Source organism: Erpetoichthys calabaricus, chromosome 8, assembly GCF_900747795.2.
Source record: "Erpetoichthys calabaricus chromosome 8, fErpCal1.3, whole genome shotgun sequence".
NCBI classification, from domain to species: Eukaryota; Metazoa; Chordata; class Cladistia; order Polypteriformes; family Polypteridae; genus Erpetoichthys; species Erpetoichthys calabaricus.
In genome coordinates this window covers 66,601,919-66,623,937 of record NC_041401.2, presented here as the reverse complement: position 1 = coordinate 66,623,937, position 22,019 = coordinate 66,601,919, and the positions used below count along the sequence as shown (strand labels likewise).

Below are 22,019 nucleotides of genomic sequence, written 5' to 3'. Positions count from 1 at the left end.
TTAAGGAGAGACAGAGATGAAATGATTCTATATCCAGTCCACATGTGAGCTCTTTAGGGACTGGGGACCTCTTCTTTATCCTTAAGACTGATATTTCAGTCCATCTGACAAGGATACTCTAATAAGGAGGGACCTAAATATTCCCAGAATCGGACAGTAGCACTGGAGTGGGTTGAAGTTATCAGCTATGCCACTAGGTATCACATGCCTAAAGTCTTATCAAACAGTCTGCCAAGTGACATTGCGCCAAGCTGGTTGAGATGCATATTTTTGACATTTATTCTACAATCGCACAGTTGACTTTGATGATTTACTGAAAAAAGCACATCAGGTCATATCGAACAAGACAATGATGATCGCATTTTTTCAGCATTAACTGACTTGTTAATAAAGACTTTCAGAGTAAACAAACTGTTATTCAGCAACTTTACACTAAACTGCTGTGGAACCTGTGGGAAAGCATGAGGAAAAAAAACGTCTGGAACTGAGGCACATGTGAAACTACCATGACAGCAAATCTGCACACACCACATTGTCAGCCAAAGAGGTTTTGACCAAAAACAATGTGGTTGTCGCTTTGCGCCTTCCAGATTCATTAAATCTCAATCCGTATGACTATTTTGTTCCTGAAATTAAAATTGAGGCTGAATGGCAGATGATTTTCTATTATGGAAGAAACCCAGAAAAAAAAACTGCAGGAGTCACTAGACACAGTAATAAAAGATAAATATAGGAAATGGTAACTTTTGGTACTCTAGGTGCCTTTTCAGAGCAGATCACTTAAATGTGTGTAGACTCACCTGTGTCCTCAGAGTCAGGCTCAGGACTCGGTGCCCCAACTTCAAAGCTCATGTTTGGAGTGTTGACCATGACCACCAAATTCTTTTCTGTGGAGTCTGCCAACTCATTTTTAACCAAATCTACAGTTTCCTGTGGATCAACGGGTGAATTTAATTGTAGTTCTTCTTCTACATTTTTGTTCCTTCTTCCAGCAGATTCACTGTCCCCAGCTTCCATCTCTGTGTCTGAACTGTTGGGGGTTTGTATTTTATCGACCTCATCTTCCGTGTCAGATTCTACAGAATATTCCATATCCACAGGTTCCCGAACAGGCCCTTAAAGAGTGACACCACCAAGAGTGAGAAGGCTGAATCTACAGTATATATGAAATTCTCATTGCACAAGCTACACACATTTATAAACAGAACTGTTTGTGTAAATGATTTGCAAAGGATTCTTGCCTTAGTGATGAATAGAAGCAATGATACAGTATGTTCAAAATCTATAACGCACTAGTGAGATCCTATTTGGTATACTGTATGCTATGTTGGTTACCACACCACAAAAAATCATATCATCAGTCATATATGGATACCTGAACATGCCTATTGGGCCCAAAGTTTGGTTTCCCTCATGACAAATAAACCAGCTGAGCCTCAGAAGCTGAAGCCAGGTACAGTGTGATAAGGACTTTTGGGGCCTTGGAAAGGTCTGTTTTTGTACAGTATTGCCATTCCAGGAATATTTCAGGGCCCTCGTCAACTTTGGGCACCTTGAAGAATACAAAGATAATGCTGATGGTTATAACATTATTGTTTGTCACTCCATAGAACTGGTCAGATACACTACACTGCAAACTGCAGCGATTAATATTTAAAAGGCAACTTATAACGTCAGTAAAATCAATTTGTGCAACTTTAGTAAGAATAGTCCAAGTTCAAGCAAACTAGTGACTGATTTTTATGACCGTTTGTGGGAAAGGAAGGCAGCTAAACAATGATTGTATTACATTTGCATGTTATTATGGAACCTAACTGTATATGTGTTTTATTACTAAATGCAAAATACATGAAAGCTTTTGAAATTTTCCCCAAATATCAGTTCTTCATGTAAAGCACGCTAATCCCAACAGAAAGTATTGTTTTATAAATTTCATATTATAATTATGTAGTATTGGCTATCAACTCAGCAAGTATAATGAAGTTATTATATCACGTTGATGCCTTATAAATACAAATAAACATTGGCATTTAGTTAAATAACACAATTTTATTTAATATTGCAGAATTTTTACAAAATGCAAGTTCTCCTTCAAAGAAAAGTGCTATTGTAACTAAAAAAAGGTTTAACGTTGTAATCATCTTTATAAAATATTGGCTGTGACTATGTTTATTTTAAAAAGTTGTTTGCATCTGTAAACAATCAGCAGCTACTTTATTAGATATATTTAGCTAGCACCGGGTCAAGGTACAGTAAGCTTCAACAAAGTGCTAGAAACATTCCTTAGAGATATTCATCCATACTGACTCCACAGCAGATTTTTTCGGCTGTAACCTTAACCTACCAACTCATCCCAAAGGAGCTCTATTGCCTTGAGACGATGAGACTGTGCAGGCCACTGGGGTAAACTGAAGTCATGTGATGTTTGTGGAACCATCTTGCGATAATATGTGCTTGTTGACACGGCGCATTTTCCGAATAGAAGTGTTAATTTCAAAAATGGTAGAGGGTAGCCATTAAGGGATGCATAACTGCAATGCTTAGGTCCTTTGTGTCTTTCCAGTGATGCCCAGAGTGTATTAAAAGTCCAAGAAAACATTCCCCACACCACTTCACCACCACCACCAGCCTGTACCGTTTAAAAAAATAGAATAGACCAATGGATTAATGCTATTCGCACCAAACTGAGATACCACCATCTGCATGGGACAGATGAAATTGAGATTTGTGTGACCACACGTCATTTTTCCAACCATCAGTTGTACAATTTTGGTGAACAAATTACCACAGTAATCCAATGTTGCTGCCATTTACTGACAGAAGTGGAACCTGGCATGGTTGTCTCCTGCTCATCTGCTTCAACGTCTGACATTGCTTTTCAGAGATGCCTTTCTACATACCACTTTATTATGGAATTGTTATTTATACTGACACTTTAACTGAGTCTGGCCATTATCCTCTGACTTCTGTCATTGACAAAGTGTTTTCATCCACAGAACTGCCACTCAGTAGATATATTTTAGAGATTGTAGTGTGTGAAACTCCCAGGAGGGTTGTGTTTATGAATTGCTGGGTCCACCACATCTGACACCAAGAATCTTATAATGGCCAAAATCGCTTAGAACACACATTTTGACTAATCTAATGTTTGATGAAACAACAGCTAAACTTTGAGCATGTCTGTCTTCTGTATGTATTGAGTTACAGGCACATAATTGTTATTTGTGTTAACTAGCAGGTGGATGTATAAAAGAGCCACTGAGTGTATGTAGACTTTTTAGTCAATATACTTTTAAGATCTAACATAATGCAACAACATTATTCATTTTTATGTTGCAACATCTTACATAGTGCCTGATCAAGACACATAACTTACAATGAAAGCCTTCCAAATATGGAGCCTTCGTCTGATACCAATAATGCCTAAGGCAGGAGTGTCCAGCTCCAGTCCTGAAAGGCAGCAGTGTCTGCAGGTTTTCATTCTAACTCTTTTCCTAATTAGTGACCAGTTTTTGCTGGTAATTAACTTCTTTTGCCTTAATCCTAGTTGACTTGCTATTTAAAAGTTAGGCTCCTTAATTTTTTCTTTTTTTCCTTAAGTAGCCAGTAAACAATAATGACATATGAAATGAGGCAACACATGACGAGCTAACTTGTGTCCACTATTCATCCTACAATATCTGAAATAAAGAAAGGTGAAGGTCTCAGTAATTTTGATCTGCAAAGGTCCACAAAATTTTATTATACTGTTATTGGCTAACTAAAAAGATTACAAAATGCAAGCTTTTGAGGCAACTCAGGTCCATTCTTCAGGCAAGATGTAGATGTAATGATTACATCTTGCCTGAAGAAGGGGCCTGAGTTGCCTCGAAAGCTTGCATATTGTAATCTTTTTAGTTAGCCAATAAAAGGTGTCATTTTGCTTGACTTCTCACTACATAATGGCTAACACAGTACAACACCCGAGTACTACAGATAATACTGTTAGAAAAAAAGAACATTTTTGAAAATGTCTGCTGTAACAGAATGAGAGCATCAAAGAGCGATGGAATTAAATAACGGGTTTAATTAAATAAAATTGGCTAATTATTAATAAATTAGTTGTTGTGAAATTGGTTGGAGTTTGAGTCTCCAGCTAAGTTAGCCATCTGTTTGAAGTTCTTAACCACTAGGCCACACTGCCTGCCAGTAATATTATGATAAAAAAAACTGCATACAGAAAAGCACTTATTTAGTTACTTCGCAATTCTTCTGCACCCAAATAACCCGGCACTATAAATAACAACAACAACAACATTTATTTATATAGCACATTTTCATACAAATAATGTAGCTCAAAGTGCTTTACATTATGAAGAAAAGAAAAATAAAAGACAAAGTAAGAATTAAAATAAGACAACATTAATTAACATAGAGTAAGGGTAAGGTCCGATGGCCAGGGAGGACAGAAAAAACAAAAAAAACTCCAGACGGCTGGAGAGAAAAAAAATAAAATCTGCAGGGGACAATGACGTCCATTGTCTTAACACAGCTAGTTCCTTTTATAAGCAAAACAAAAGCCAAGCAAAATGACACCTTTTATAAGAAAAACAGAAAAATACAGACTGTATGTTTATAGAGAAACTGTGCATAATATTTAAAATCCACTAGAGGGCAGGCTTAGCTAAATTTAGTTGTTGCTGACAGATCTTTCTGCTTTGTGTCCTTGTAGAAAGCTGTTAAAGTCTGTTGGTATATTTCTACTGGTGTGTACAGTGATGTGTGCAAAAACAAAGTTCTTAAATATTGTAAAATACTTTGAGTGATGCTCACCTTATTAGGTCTACCTAATACACAACTGACTGCCAGTAACGGACTCACAGCCTCTTATTTACAGACAATGCTAAGTAAAGCAGGCAGGCAAGTGTGAACAGCATGAGCGTATGATGGAGAATGGCAAAAGGGTTGAATGTGGCATGCTAGTGAGTACCACACAAGCCAGCATGATATTATAGTGAACAATACCCCAGCTGAGGTTTTCACACAAAAAAGTATCTGTGCTGCTGCCTGGCGGTTTCTATGTGAGTACTTGTATTAAAAAAGTGTCAGATAACAAAGCATTCTCAAAAGCATTTAATCTAATTTGGGTGGAGTGTTAGTGTATCTCAGTAGCACTTAGTGCAAAGCAGAACAATGTGTGAGTCCATAACAGGACCTACGTATTCTGGGGCCAATTTGGAATCACTGATTAGGCTAATCTTCACATCTTTGGGAATGTGGGAGAGAAAGTGGCATAACAGGATGAAAAAACCTAATTAGACATGTAAACTGCACAGGAACAACAACTGAACACAGGTTTCAAAACTAGGACGCTAGATCTGTGAGTGAGCAGTACTAACCAGTACACCACCATCCTTCCTTTAATATTAATTTTAACATGTAACATTAACAGTGGTGCTGTGGTACAAATAGCACTGTTGTCTCACAGTAAGGATCCAGGTTTCATAGTCCCTGCATGGAGTTTGGATGTTTTCCCTGTGTTGGTTTGAGTTTCCTCCAGGTGTTCCGGTTTCCACCCACACGCTAAAGACATGCAGGTTAGGTGAATGGGGAATGCTAAAATTGGACCTAGTGTGTGTCTGGTGTGTGTGTGTGCGTGTGTGTGTGTGTGTGTGTGTGTGCGTGTGTGTGTGTGTGTGTGTGTGTGTTTGTTTTGTGGCACCCTGTCCAGGGTTTGTTCCTGACTTGAGCCCTGTGCTGGCTGTGATAGGCTCCAGCACTCTCTATGACTCCGGTCTGGATTAAGAAGGCATGTAATATTAAATATACATGAAATATTCTAATGAAGCCATTGTCTGACACATGACTTCTGATGATATTCTTAAAATGATACTTTTGCATATGTAATCATTGAAGTTTGTAATGTGCACAATTAATTGAAAGCTTAATAGGAACAATTTTATCTACTGAATATAGCAAAATTTTGAATTTTGCAGAAAACTCCATTATTAGCTTTGTGAGTTTGAAATCAGCTTGATGGAGAAACACTTAGTGTCACAGTTGTATTGTGTATGGTACACCTCCCTCCATAAAATATCCAGGTAATGCCAGTTCTGTGGTAATAATAGAGCAGATGAAAGAGATTGGTATTAGTGACGAGTGACAAATGAGCTTTTGTCATAACCAATATGACCTTTTGTAAAAGAAGAACAAAGGGTTGTTTAATTTTACATTTAAATCTGATTGAGTCAGCAGGTTAATGGAAGTGTACAAGAAAAGTGGTCAAGACTAAGCACAGTTAAAACATTAAAGTCGCAAAGACTGGCAACTAAAAAACTGAGGAAAACTCAGGCTCCAAATAAAAAGGTAATATAGAAACCTGTTTTCTTTTTCTCCATAGAACTTTGGGCAATACTAGTGCATGTGAGCAACCTTAAATGAGATGACTACTGGGACATCACACATGCAAACACAAGCAGCCACACCACCTAGTGACATGTGGCATTAGAGTGACTGAAATCCAAAATGGCAAAGCAGTTACATCATCATCTAATGACCACCAAAATGTCAAAAACAAAACAAAAATAAAATTAAAAATAATAAAATTCTCACAGCTAACAGCTGAATGTAAAAGTTGGCCATAAGAGAACAGACAACTGCCAGCAGTCAAAGATGGATATGGCCGCCAATGAAACAGCTACGTTCTATTCTTTTAGATTAGAACAAGAGGATTTGTGTCCAGTGGGTTAAGACAACAAACAATGGACATTACAGGATTAGAAAAAAAACTCCCTTTTCCAATGATGAACCTTTTTTCTTGCTAATGCATGCTAATAGGATGGCTATTGCAAAAAATCCATTTGTCCATGGATCCATTCTGCTGGCATGAAAAATGCAGCTTAATAGTGTGAGTGTTACACCACATGACTGTGAAACTGCAAGGCACAAGGGCAAAGACAGAAACCAAGACTGGGAGATTAAAGTCTTCTTGCATACAAAGTCAAAACCAGGAAAGTCATTAAATCAAAGTTTCAAACTAGAATGTTATTCAAAACACAAAATCAATAGAGAAAGTAGAATTCAAAGCCCTAAATCCATAAAAATACATATATACTGAATATATTTATGCAGTCAGAAGTGTTAAGTTATCTGCATGTGGCACCAGTTTTTAATTTGTTGTAGAGATGACAACATACTGAGAAATGCTTAGTGACAGCAGAATAGTAATGGAGAGTGGAAAAAGCAACAGCCATGCAACATTTACAAACCAAGACACTACAAAAAATAAAACGTAATAATAAGTCTAAAAGTTTTCCTTGAGGTTGATAACCACAGGAAGTGTTCAAAACAAACTAGGAAGAAATTTATGAGAGTAAAAAAAATGATCAAAATGGAGTGAAACAATTTGGGACATGTGTTCATGGTACACAAGTAGAGCTGTGTTTCATTGGTACAAGATATCTGATCATTGCTACCTCTTACGTATACATGTACCCCATAATTTAGCAGAGTGGGCTTCATCTGCACTTACAAGTTGAAAAAGAATGGCAGGCCATGAAGGCAGGAAAAAAGGCACCAGGAGATGAAAACATAACTGTAGGTAAGCTGAGGTTAAAACCAAAAAAGACTACATATCATTACACCCATACCTGATATAAAAACCAAACTCACAGTCGAAGAACATTTGAAACCCTACACTAATAATGCACAAACTTTTCTTTAGTATCCACAGACTTGGATGTCAATGAGTACACATCATTTGCTTAAATACCGGTGTATATCTAATGTAAAGTACCAGTGGCATAGCTCGAGTTCATGCCGCTCAAGCCGGGGCGGTGCTTCAGTTTACCACCCTCCAATATATCTGAATATGTTAACCTATTTAAATATAAAATTAAAATGACATATGCAGAAAAATTAAGATAAATCTTTCATAGTTTAATTTATATATAGAGAAACAGCAATAATTTTTTACATATAATTATTTATAAGCATCAACTAGACAAGAATATAGTATAGACGCACTGATAAGCCGTGTTCTGATTATTAGTTTAATATAATTATGCTGCGAAAACCAGAACCAGTGTAGTGTACAAGTGATAGGTGGGGATGTTTTCTGTGCAGATCAAGAACGCATTCGGATTGATAACAAAACGAAATTATAAATTGTAAATTAGCTGTTTATCTTCCTAGAAATTATTATCTGTGTAATGTTTATGTTTATTTTTGCTATTGCCTCATAAATTTCAACTGTTGTGTCTTATACCATCACAGAAGGACAGTCTGAAAATTATTTTTGAAGCATTTGTGGATAAAAATCAGAGAATTTTACTTTTTTCATTCATGAGTGATATTTTTCCGAACCCTGCTGCTTACACACGAATTGTACTGAGCCTTTTGGCCAATAATGCCCCCCCAAAAATGTGCCGCCCGGGACGGACCGCCCCCTTCCCCTGACCCTAGCTACGCCTTTGAAAGTACCACAACTTTCAGTTACTGTGAGACAGCAACAGGAGCCATTACCAGCAACAAAACTCCGCAAAATGGCATCACCCACACAAAAATATAAAGGGAAAACATGCTGACAAAGTAAAAAAAAGAATGAATTAAAAAAAAAACTGGATTAAGAACTCAGAATCAAAATGAAAATAAAAAATGAAGCAGAAATGAACACAGCACATAAAAAACATTACCATAACATTATGAATTGAACAATGATCCGTGGCACAAACTAAGAATGTCCTTGAATGACTATAGGAACCTGACAGTGGCCTCAACTTAATTCAGCAGCAGTCTACCCAATCATCAGATCATCAATCGAAAATATGTGGGATGGGATGAGATGAAATGAGTGATGTTGGTAAAGGTCTTCCAAATGTTAATTTGCACCAATAATGGGGCCCAGTGAACTCATCATGAGTCACCATTCCCATGCTGATCTTTTGATGGTTTTTGATGTCTTGTTGAGTCCACATTCTAACAAATTAAGACACTTCTGAAGGCAAATGTGGAACCAACAACTATACACTACATATAATAAATGCTAATGTGTGTGTGTGTGTGTGTATGTGCGTGTGGCCGTGTGTGTGCGTGTGTGTGTATGTGTGTGTGTATGTCTGTTCCTTCCCAGCAATCTGATTTGTTAGATTGTCTTTGGTCTGATTGCTCGACTTTGCTCAGTCAAACATGATTGAGACAGGAAGTATTCGGCAAGGGAGGTTGACACACACACAAGTATACTTAGGAAAGGCCTGAGAGGAATGCTGAGAGTGTTCTTCGAACATGGAAAATATCTGCAAGAATATGACTGATGTTTTCAGAGTGTGTAATGCTGACCTTTTTACAATTGGTGATAGTCAAAAAGTGAACAGAGCGATCAAGGCTTTATTGAAATGTGATCAACAGAGGGAGGTACTGGGCAAGAAAGGATCAGACACCAAGGATACCAAGGAAAGGAATAGGAGGAATGATGAGAATACATGTAAGACAAGAAAAATACAATATCAAATATTTTAACATTTATTGTATTCCCTATACTGTATGTGAGAATATACTGTATATATAAAACCACTTTGGAATTCAGACTCTGAGGTTGTGGGTGCAAATCACACTACTAACACTTTGTGACCATGAGCAAGTCACCTCACCTGGCTGTGATCCAATCTGGAGAAAAAACAAACAGAAATGTAACCAATTGTATCTTAAATGTTGTAAAATGCCTTGGATAAAGGCATCAGCCAAATATAATAGTAGGAATCTATAGCATGTTTAAATGTAAGGACAAGTTTACTTAATTTTCAAAGTAAGAATTACTTTATTATTAATTTATATTGCTTGCGTGGGTACAGAAATTCTTATGTAACATTGTGTGTTAGTATCTAGTTATATGTGCCGGGTTGGGTGCATGAGGGACGAAGCACATAATGTTTATGTGTACGCCAGCCACCATGTTTGTACGTGACCAAGTAAGTGCTATATATGCAAGGTTTACACGACAGACTGAACAACTCACAATGTTGAGGGCTGAGCAGGGTATTCCGAATGCTGTCTGTGCTGGTGTTGTAAAATGTCTCCAGGAGGACCAGCACCCTTTGCCTGTCCAGCAATCCTGTCTGTAAAGAATCCAAAGGACAAGTTAATATAGGGTGAACATCTCAAGGTGAAGTCTATAAGGATGTTATTGCCAGACCCACATGAGACCAGGGACAGAGTTTCAAGCTATCAGATTGATGGTATTAAGTATTTTCAAACAGTTGTCACAAAATAAGGCCTTGGTGTTCTTTGTTTTATTGTGTGTATAAATGAATTGTTTCTAATATGTATGGTTTTTGTAACATTCATTTGAAATTTCTGTTTTAATACTGAACTATGTACAGCACCTTACAAACGTATTCAGACTTCCAAACAGTTGTGTAATTTTACTGAATAACAAAGGGATTAATAGAGTTTATCTAATCTATTTTAATCTAATCTACTCTAATCTAATCTAATCTAAATCCTACCCTGAAATTTGGTTCTCTGTGATATTTTATTTCAAACCACTAAAACACAAAATTACTTTGTTAATCAGACATTGTTATAAATTTAAAAAACTGAAGAATAAAAGAAAATATTGTCTGTGTAGTATTCAGTCCCTGTGTTGAGTAACCTCTGAGTTTATATGGTTAGTATAAAGCCTTCATCACTGGTCTCCACAATTGACTCATTAAGTAATGGCCAGATTTTCTGGATAAAAACTCAGCTGTTAAGGGGTCATTGGTATTAAATTTGAAATAGAGGTTAAAGAGCATTCTAAATAAATCACAAATGCATTAAAATGACAAATGCATTAATTAGGAAAATGTTACAAAACAACATCAAAACTGAGCATTATTGGTTCAGTTATGAAGAAGTGGAAACTATGTCAAACCACTCAGATGCTGCCTGGATAAGGTCATCTCTCAAAAACTCAAACAAAGAAGGAACTTTTGAGGGAAACCACGATAAATCAAAAATTTAAATGAGTTGTAGAATCAGTAGGTAAAACTGGAGTAAAAGTGAACCAATCAACAGTATCCAGAACTCTGCATTACACTGGTCTGTATAGAAGGGAGTCAAAAAGGCAGCTATTACCACAAAATGACCCACATAGAATCACATCTGGAGTTTGCTTAAAAAAACACATAATATTGACCCAGTTGCAATGTGGGAAAACGTTTTGTTGTCAGATGAGAGGAAGATAGTGCTTTTTGGCCAAAGTTCAAAGAGAGATGTGTGATGCAAATGTAACATTCCACACCTCAAAAAAAAAAAAAAAACACCATATGAACTATGATGGTGGTAACATTTTGCTGTGGGTTGCTTTTCTTCAACAGGGGCTGGATATTTGGCTAAAATAGAAGGAAGAACAGAATGGTGAAAAACGCAAGCAAACACTGCAAGAGAACCCGTTTCTGTCTGCTAAAGAATTGAAACTTGAGTAAAAGTTCATCTTTTAGAAAGACAAAAATCCCAAACACAAGGCCAGCGTAACCTTAGATTATCTCAAAGACAAAAACCTGAATGATTTACAAAGATTACTTCAAGCTCTAATCTCAATCCAATTGGGAATCTATGCAACTATGTACAGTTTCAGTGTTTTGAAATAAAATTATCATGGAGAAAAAAAAAATCAGAGTAGAATTGTAGGATATGTTATTCAGTAAAATTAGAGAATTGGTAAAGGGTCTGAGCACTTTTGCAATGTGCTGTAAATATTGTATTAATAGGGTGCCAATAAGGTAAGATGGCGACAGGGAGAAAGGAAATGGTCAAGATTGAGGATGGACCTGACTAAAACTGTCCTAGACATTAACCCAAGCTCATGGCAAATGAGTTTCTTAAACTGCCATTGAGGGAAAAAACAGATGGCAGGAGACTGTTCACACTACAGGTTTGGTAAGAAGGTGCACAGTAATGGTCAGCAGTCACTCAAGGACCATCTACCTCCAGAAAACACTGTGTGGTTAGACAGCTGTGTGCCCAGAAAGTGTTTGCATGCCAAGGACTCTGTGGCACTAGATTAGGCGCAAGGTCAGGTGGGGTTGACTAACTTCTCCCATGTTCATAGCTATCATCAGTGATTTGCTGCATAACTGAAGGGGGATCCTATTGTTAGTTTGGGCATCAAGTGTGCCCAGGTTCAAAAATGCAGAGAGATCTGGACAAAAAGTGAGTGCTCATGGGGGATTGGGGTCACAGGAATTTCTTGGGGCATTGCTGACCCTGGAGGTGGATCCACAGATTGTTCTCTAGTATAAAGCCATCCCTTTGGAGATGGTATGTGAGGCAAAGACTAAAAAGCAATAATAGTGCAGTCAGAGTAAAGTAAGAGTAGCAGTGAACTTTGGTGATTCTTTTGTTGTTTGTGGCATAATGAATAAGCCACCCCACATTATAGATCTGTAAAGCCAGGCTCAGTGGGGTAGCTAAAGTTAACATTTTCATTATTTTATTGTTTTTTTATATTGCCCCGTTTACCCCTTTTTATGTGTCTTGTTTTCATTTTTAACAAAAATTATTTTGTTGACTTGTTTTTGTCACTTTTGTTCTCATAAAAAATATTTATGTATTAAAGTCCATCCATGGTTATACTTTCTGAAACAGCATCTTGTATTACAAGTTCTTTGGTACCTAATCCTTATCCTGACATCATTGGATGTAATGCAGGAACCAGCCTAGGGTGAAACACCTAGTACTTAGTGGCATTCTGAATTGTTGTCCCTTTTGGGCTCTTGTCTTGCTCATTACATATGTTTTGAGATTCCTAATGGTCACCAACCCAGTAAGCTGTACCTTTCCACAGTCACAGTCATGGAACACTTGTGAGAATGTGGCCTTCCATCCCTTCCGACTGTGTGCATGCCGGTAATCTTGTGCACACAGGGACAGATGATGAAGAAACTTCTCAAAAATATCCGTTGGGAAGCTGCTGATGAAGCTGAGCACGTACTGAAGGAGAAAATGGAAGAGACTTTAGATACAGTAGCATGTCAGGCATAATGGTGAATGAAACTGATGTGTAAATAACATTACAGTCTGTCCTAAACATTTAATACTGGCCACTGACTTGTTGAGGGCTGAAAGATCTAATAGGCTCAAATGCTATACCTACATAACTGAAGTTAAAGCAAGTTCATATCTGAATTGTTTTAAACTAGAAGTGAATCAAGTGTTGCTCTCTGTAATTTGACAGGATCAGATATCAATAAGACAAAAATGTAGTCATCTGAGATGATCCGAGATCAAATTCAAAACTAGTAAAGTATCAATTCTACCTTCCATATAAAAATTAGTTTTTTTGGGTTGCTGCTGTAGTTATCTTGCCTTTGACTAGGTAAGACATCAAAGTGGTGCACTGCAATATGGTTGACAGTTATGATGTAACTTAATCATATAACAGGATCAGACACCAAGGTACCATCAGTGAGCTCTCATGATTTTTTCAATAAAACCAATATAACTGCAGTTCTTTCAAATTTAATGTAACAATTTCACAATAATTCAGAATCAAACTCTAAACTCTATGGTCCTGCTGACCTGAACCATTTAAGGGGAGGTAAAGGAGGCAGGAACACTGGGCTCAATACGTTGTACAGGCAAAACACCACATAACCTCTTCTCCAAATTGACAACCACTGATACAGTGGTCTATACTGCTATTTTACACATTAAGAAATCTACTCTCTGCCGCCATACCCCCAAACTTAACGCCAGTCTCACCTAGTGATTCACTCATCCCTTAAGATGGCCCTGCTGCTTACCATTCAGATACAGCATAATTAGGTTTTGTAAAGATTTAGTTCTCTCAAAAATAATAAGATCATTGCAAAACCCTCATAACTGAAGCAGCATGCTCTGGTGTCACAATATTTCTGACCTACCAGATCTAATATCAGAATTTGAGGTTGTAAAGATGCGGACCTTTCAATCTTACAGAATTCTGGTAACCTTTCAGACTTGACCTAATCAAACTTTGACGGGACAAAGAAACAATCCTCTTGAATCTGACAGGATCAGTTTATTCAGTGTTAATACAATCACATGTCTTCTGACACCTTAAACAATTAGAATTCCAGGTCACCAAACGGTACTCCTGTCAGATCTGATAGTTCTACAGTCTAATCTATAGTTCTCTCAGGACTTAATAGGATGAGACTCATTGTGGTAACACTAGTAGTGGACACCATACCTCCACAAATTCCTCTTGCTGTAGTACTTGTAATATTTGGTCTTCATCACTTAGTTCTTTATCAAGCTTTAAACCTGGAGGGATGAAGATATGCAGATTAGGTGGGGCAGACTTCAGACTCACACACAGTGGGCCTATGTAGAAGTAGCAATATTAAGAGGTCTGTCAGTTATGTGGACAGAGACAATAGCAATGTGTGATTCCGTCAAAACAAATGTTGGGGTAATAGAGTAAGAGTAATACATTTTACGGCTCCAGTGCTTTGTTGTCATCTTTTCAAACAGACATTTCATGTCTGGTTCAGTTTAAGACCTTACCTTGAGTACTTAGGAATGAGTCCGTTTCTAGGATCTCCAGGAAAGCTGCCAAAGTATTCTGAACCTGAAGAGATAAAAAGAAATAAAATGAATAGAGAAGGGTTCAAAGGACAGCCTCATAGCCAGCAAGGCAAATCTCTCCTTGTCAGGCCACTTGTGGGTGCTCCATGGGTTGTGTGGGTAGTGTTTAAATGATCTGATGGCAGTGAGTAAGCAGTATACTGGTCTGACTTGATATGACTGCAACTCTGATGGCAATGAAGCTGATTCAATACATTAACTTGGCCTGCAAAAGAAATGGAAATTGCCAGACATGGATGATTGGGCCAAAATAATTCTGCACTGGAAGCTAACCAGGGTGGCCAGTTATTTCAGCACAGTAGCTTGGTCTCTTAAAACAACTAAAGAGTGATTAGTTTAATGAAACAAATGTTATCTTCTAACAAAAGTAGGCCCATTCCAGAGGGGTGGTGGGGTCAAGTCACACATTGTCAATCTTTTACTTCTTTCTCTTTTTTCCACTTGATCTTAACTGTGCATAATGTAAAAGTAAATTTCTGCAATACCATGTCTATTTTCCAGCCTTTCTTATCTTGGTCATTGCTTAGTGTTCAGTCTCCCAAAACCAGAATGATAACTAAGTGTGTGAATCTATCATGTCTGGCTTTGATGCCACTGTATCTCCTAAAATGCTCTCACTTGTATTACCAGTGGCCTTCACCTAACTTGAAATATTACATCAAATTATGTGCTTAATATCCTACAACTATAATTTTATTAGTGTCTACATTTTTTGCAAGCAGATGATTATTTTAGGCTGACCAGCAGAAGAATGTCACTGTAGACAGCACTGTTGCCTCACAGTCCCAGGGACCTGGGTTTATTTCCCTGCACAGTCCGTCTTGAGAGGCGCTGCTATTTCTCTAAGATTATAAATAACAATGCTAGTAATCCCAGAGTCTTATTTTCGACAATTGATCATCTATTAAACCCAGGTAACTCAAAGGAATGCCTCCTAAGTACTTCCAGTAAAACCTGTGAGGCTATCACTGTATTTTTCAATCAAAAAATTAATGATATTAGAAATAACATAGTATATCTCCCCAACACTAAGGATCCTCCGAAACCCCAGTACTCCATAATAAATAAATTAGAGTCTTTCACTAGGATAGATTTACCTGATTTACATAAAATAATTTCTCAAATGAAACCATCCACCTGTGCCCTTGACCCAATACCAACAAATTTTTTCAAAGAAGTATCGGGTGTGCTTAGTGATAATGTTCTTGATGACACACAGCTGTATTTATCAATAGCACCTGATGACCCCAAATCTCTTGATTCGCTAACACAATGTCTAACCTGTATCTCAGAATGGATAAATAGTAACTTTCTCAAATTAAATAAAGAAAAAACCGAAATCTTAGTGATTGGCAATAATGGATACAATGAGGCTATTAGAAATAAACTGGATGCATTAGGATTAAAAGTCAAATCGGAGGTAAAAAGCTTAGGGGTAACCGTTGATTGTAATCTGAATTTTAAATCGCATATTAATAAGATCACTAGGACAGCATTTTTTCACCTAAGGAACATAGCAAAAGTTAGACCTCTTATATCATCGAAAGATGCAGAGAAATTAGTTCATGCGTTTGTCTTTAGTCGGCTAGATTACTGTAATGCACTCCTCTCAGGACTACCCAAAAAAGACATCAATCGTTTGCAATTAGTGCAGAATGCAGCTGCTAGAATCTTTACCAGGAAAAGAAAATCCGAACACATTTCTCCAGTTTTGATGTCACTACACTGGTTACCTGTGTCATTCAGAATTGACTTTAAAATTCTGCTTATGGTTTATAAAGCTTTAAATAATCTCGCCCCGTCTTATATATCGGAATGTCTGACACCTTATATTCCAAATCGCAACCTCAGATCCTCAACTGAGTGTCTCCTTAGAATTCCAAGAGCAAAACTTAAAAGAAGTGGTGAGGCGGCCTTCTGCTGTTATGCACCTAAAATCTGGAATAGCCTGCCAGTAGGAATTCGCCAGGCTAATACAGTGGAGCACTTTAAAAAACTACTGAAAACACATTACTTTAACATGGCCTTCTCATAACTTCACTGTAATTTAATCCTGACACTCTGTATATCCAATTCATTATAATAACTATTCATTCAAAATTTGTACTAACCCCTACTCTCTCTTCTGTTTCCTTTTCCGGTGTCCTATTGGTGGTGGCTTGTGCCACCACCATCTACCCAAAGCACCATGATGTTCCAACAATGATGGATGGATTAAAAGCCAGAAGTCTGTATAACCATCAGCATCAAGTGACTCCGTGAGAACCCTAACTACAAAGAGGACTATTTCATTTATGTTAGGTAGAATGCCCAAAGGGGACTGGGCAGTCTCGTGGCCTGGAACCCCTACAGATTTTATTTTTTTTCTCCAGCCTTCTGGAGTTTTTTTTTGTTTTTTCTGTCCACCCTGGCCATCGGACCTTACTCCTTTTTATGTTAACTAAGGTTGTCTTATTTTAATTTCTTATTTGTCTTTTATTCTTCTTTTCTTCAATATGTAAAGCACTTTGAGCTACTTTTTGAATGAAAATGTGCTATATAAATAAATGTTGTTGTTGTTGTTGTTGTGTTGCTTGGAGTTCTCAAATATTCTCTCATGTCCATGTTGTTTTCTCTTCAGTTTTCTCTGGCTTTCTTCTCACATCCTAAACACATATAAGTTAGGTGAATTGTCACCTATCTAAATTATCCTCCTATTATTGAGGGGCATATGTGAATCAACCATCTATCATTTGATGGACTGTAGTCCCACAGTTAGTTGTGGCCTTCTCCACACTAGTGCTGAAGTAGCCTCTGGCTCCCTGTAACTGCAGTGTACTATGTGGTTTTAGAAAACGAATGGAACATAATAGTTATGTTTTTTCTCCACCTTTTCGGCCAAATGTATTCCTTTTTGTTCTGAAGGCAAAAACAAGTTTTTTAAATCTTTCCATGCCTCAACCCAGGGCCACGATTTATACCTAACATTCACACTTACAAACTTTACCTGAGACCAGATTTTTCTTGTTGGCTGTAATTCTTAAAATCATCTTGCACTGATGCAATACTCTGTTATTGAATTACATCTTTGTTTCTCATGCTTAGCCTTTTGTGTTGTTGGATCTTGTGTCTTAGTTCCTTATTTTGAGCCTCCTGTGTTTGTCTACATTGTGTTTTAGATTTTTTTAGCAGATTTTTGTTTTTGACAGTGTATTTGCATGCTCCCAGATTTCTATTCTAGTTACAGTTTTCTTACTGACCCCTCTACTATTTTATTACTGCCTTGTGCTACAGGATAACTCCAAGCATTTTGACCCTGAGCTTAAGTAAGTGAAGTTGATAACAGATGAACTGACATATCATCTCCTTGTTTCTCTGTTTGACTCACATCTTCTAAGTGTCCCTTTAGTAACACACTTATTTGTTCACTTCTGACCACTTTAGGACAATGCCCACTAAATTATAATCTTTCACTCAGTCTGAGATTGGTCATACAAGGAAAAGATGAAAGTCCAGGGCCAATTGATGTTGTGAAAATAAAGTGTCCTGACCAAATTGTTCTTTTGCAGTGTTATTAATGCTCTGTAGTTCCCTCTGTCCTTGTCAGCATCTGAGTCAGCCTGATTCACCATTGTGAGTCACTGTTCCAGGCTTATTCTGATGATATCCAAGTCCTGCTGCCTGTCTATGGATGCCAGTGTTTGAGCATCTGAAAATATTCTACAACTATTACCAATAAAACAGAAGTTGTTCTTGATGGAATGTCAGGGACAAGTTAAAACTAATCTCCAACCTCAAACAACTGCAATGCTTTAACATGCCTTCATTAAATCTCCGCTTGATTACCGCAATCCTCTACTATATTGTCTGTCACTGCTGCACTCTGAATTTATCAAATTCTACCTTACTGTGTACTGTTTGCTATACAAGGCTGAGAGATCATGAAGCTGGTAATAAAACCATGTTATAAACTTCATTGCTCTTCTCAAGCTTGTTCTTTGGATTCTGCTGGTTATAGGCACTGTTTGTGTTTAGTTCTTTTTGTAACATCAGGAGAATTTATGCAGAGGAGACATTAAATGTAGCATTTCATTTTTCCTGGGAGTAGTAAGCCCTTGTTGAATGTATAAAATGAGCAGATGCAAACGTGTTTTCTATGATATGGTTATATTTTTGTTGTTCACTTCAGACCTCTAAATTTAGTTCCCTTCTTGATTTTTTTTTTTTGACCAATCCATCAATAAGTCAATTGATAAGTAATCCACCCACTTCCTATATCCATATAATACAGTTCAAAATCACAAGAAGGTGTAGTCTATCATGGTAGCATCAGATGCAAGACAGAAACCCACCCTAGACTACATGCAGTCCATCTAGGACACAATTACACACACTGGGCGACTTTTGAGTTAGAAATGATCTTAAGTTAAATGTGTTTGGCATATGGAAGTACCAGAACACCTGGAAAAAAATCACACAGATAAAAACAGAACATCTAAATTCTGCTCTGATGGTGGCCACACTACAATCGAACCCAGCCTACTGGAGCTGTGATAAAGCAGTGCTAACCACTGCGTCATCATTTCATCCAACAAACAATGCATTTAACAGCAATTCTCATAATACCCATAATCACATATATAGTGTGACAGATGGCTGGAGCCCTTTTCCAGTTAGGACTCCGATATACTGGAAGGAAAGGGGGAGCAGATGTACACAGAACACTTCCTCCCTTGGAGCACTAGATGGCAGCCCACCTGGGTTACAGTAGCACCTTAGATTCCCATAGGGCTCTATGGGAGTTACAATTCGGCACAGCCCTGTTGGGTTCTATGGGGGCCACCAGAGGGAGCTACAGAGCCCTACTTTGGGTTCCCACCACACCTCAAAGTTCTTGCAGATAATACTGATGAGCCACCTGAAGTGCTCCCAGGTGCAGCATAAAAGGAGCCACCTCACCTCAAGGCAGGAGCCAGAGTCGGGATGTGGAGGACAAAGCTTGCCAGGAGGAGTATGCATTATATTATAGTATATGTTATATATACTAGGGGGCTTTGCCCCCTGCTCGCTTCACTCACCAATCCCCCCGGCCTGTGCTACGTGCCAGCTACTTCGCGTCTCTGCCACTTGCGTATGTGGATTTCAGTTTCACCAAACAACAAATCTTTTAATTCTCCTGGATATGCCTCTTCATTGGGAAGAAACAATACTTTTCCCTGATGGCAACACGAATTAGACAATCTACAAGTCTCAGACTTAAGGTTTAAATCCGAACAATATATTCGATCGCTTTTCGCTGTTCCTTTATTTCACCGAGTAATAATTTCCATTTGTTTGCGCTAATGTAATCTTTACTATCATTTTTTGAGACTTTCGAATTTTAGTATTTTCATTATCTCTAACCTGCTCTGCATGTGTATCAAGTCACCGTTTTTTAATTCTTTACTATGTTCTACTTTGTCATCTACTCTTTGTTTTTTATTTCTGGCCCCAGGTGTAGTGAAATCTCTTGGCACAAAGTCTCCTCTCGCGGGACATGAAAGTATTTCTCTGAAAAAGTCACATCTTGTCCCAGGCTAAAAATGTCTTGTCCCAGGATTTTTTTATTATAATAGAGAGATATTATAGTAACATTGTAAATAGTATATTTTACATATTGTGACAACCAAGGAGCATAGCAGCACCCCAAACCCCCAGACACAACTACACAACACAGTCCTGGGTTCCAATACAAGGTGTTCATTCAACACAATACCTTCACAGGGCTCTTATTCAGGCTGCACAACAAAGTAAGTTTTTCTTCTCTTTCCACACCTCCCGCATAGGCTCATTCTCCTCTTCATGCAGAATAAATGGCTTCTTTGAAAATAGACCCAGGAGTACTTTCAGCGGCTCACCATTTCACATTGGAAGCATTTATGATTCAGATGAAAGCCCTACAAAGAAGGTAAAATGGTCCCCTGCAGGTCCCCTTGGCGGCACAGAAGAACCCTGGCAGGGTTGACCCATGGGCCTTCAATCCCCAGCCTGCCCTGTGGGTATCCCTATGGGAGTTCCATTAGTGGGATGCTGCCACTATGTATACCAGGGAGCACATAACCCCCATCAATAGACACCTTCTGCCTCTCCGACCAGACTTCCCTACCTCCAGTCCATCACTGGCCTTCCATTACAGGACCTCCCCTTTCTGCCTCTCTTCCTGGCAGGGAACCAACCTCCATCCAGGTTGGGATACCAGTCCTCCTATATTCCTCCCTTACGGCCACCCTACGTGGCAGAGAACCATCCTCCATCCGGGTCAGGTTGCTAGTCCATCCCATGTGGTACTCAAAATATATATATAGACCTGATAATCTGTCTGAATGATCAATTTCTAGTAAACAAAAAGAGCCAGTATAAACTATTAAAAAACTTCTGGGGACTATATAACAATTAATGCTGTAATACAATAGTAAATTGGTATGGGGGTGGCATGAAATCTTCAATAACATGTAACCCCCAATTTTAAAGTCAAAGTATATCAGTCAGCTAATGACCACTCACTGTAGGATTTATGTTAAAGAAAAGAGGTATCCTGTGAAATTCATCAGGTAATCTTCCACAGTGCCCTTTGGTCGCTTCTGGTTCCGCAACAAATCTGATTCTTGGATCGTAGGTCAGGCTGACGGTACCCATCACCACCCTTTTGGGATCCATCTTATTACAAATAGCCAGAGTCGCAGGACTTCCTGCCTAGTGTCTCATGTGTTAGCACTCCTGCATCTCAGGCCTAGGAATCTGGATATAAGTCCATGAAAATTAGCAGCTGAGATTAAAAAAGTCATAATTCTATCTCTCATTGCTTGTCTTCATGTAGTGCCTTGGAGAATTTCTTCCATAGATCATTGGCACACCCATATAGCCTGCTGTCCTGTAGCAGCAAGTTTTAACCACGCTGGCTTTTGTAGGGACTATTTTTTCAATGGTGCAAGTTTTTTTCTCATGTCATGTTTGTTTTTCATTTTATTGTATTCTGCCAGTGTGATTGTTACTTGGTATGAGATATGCAGGTGCTCAGCAGGAGTGCCACCTGAGGGGATGAAGCCAAACCACAAAACTGGATTTTCAGGCTAAAAGAGAGTTCGTTTGACTCAATAAGATGATCAGTTTCTTCTGATTGATCTACTGGATGGCCGGAGAAGTGACAAGGTCACAGGTTAGTGTGTGGAATAAAAACATATAGCCTCTGGCTGATAACAGGGGCAAACAGGAACCCATGACCTCTGTGCCTCTTTTGGTAATTCCTAACACCATATTTTACTGAAATACACTATTCTTATTTTCATGAACCCAATCCTTTCAAAAACAAAGGGAAAACATCCCCCACTGCAATCCACATCCAGACATCTGGTGATTTCTGCCTGCTTTGTCAGGCTGAAAGACTCATTCCTTATTCTGCTGTGACCCATTGACAG

The 22,019-nt window shown here is 38.2% G+C and overlaps 1 protein-coding gene across 1 annotated transcript in view; it reads right to left on the bottom strand.

Annotated features, from left to right (window-relative positions):
* LOC114656538 (EF-hand calcium-binding domain-containing protein 5-like) overlaps positions 1–22,019 on the bottom strand; it is a 46,542-nt gene that overhangs the window by 19,842 nt on the left and 4,681 nt on the right. Inside the window, exons 5-9 of the mRNA XM_028808182.2 lie at positions 14,506–14,569; positions 14,189–14,262; positions 12,793–12,948; positions 9,992–10,091; positions 801–1,115 (exon numbers count right to left, since the gene is read on the bottom strand). Coding sequence (XP_028664015.1) covers positions 801–1,115; positions 9,992–10,091; positions 12,793–12,948; positions 14,189–14,262; positions 14,506–14,569 — 709 coding nt within the window. The remainder of the gene's footprint in view (positions 1–800; positions 1,116–9,991; positions 10,092–12,792; positions 12,949–14,188; positions 14,263–14,505; positions 14,570–22,019) is intronic.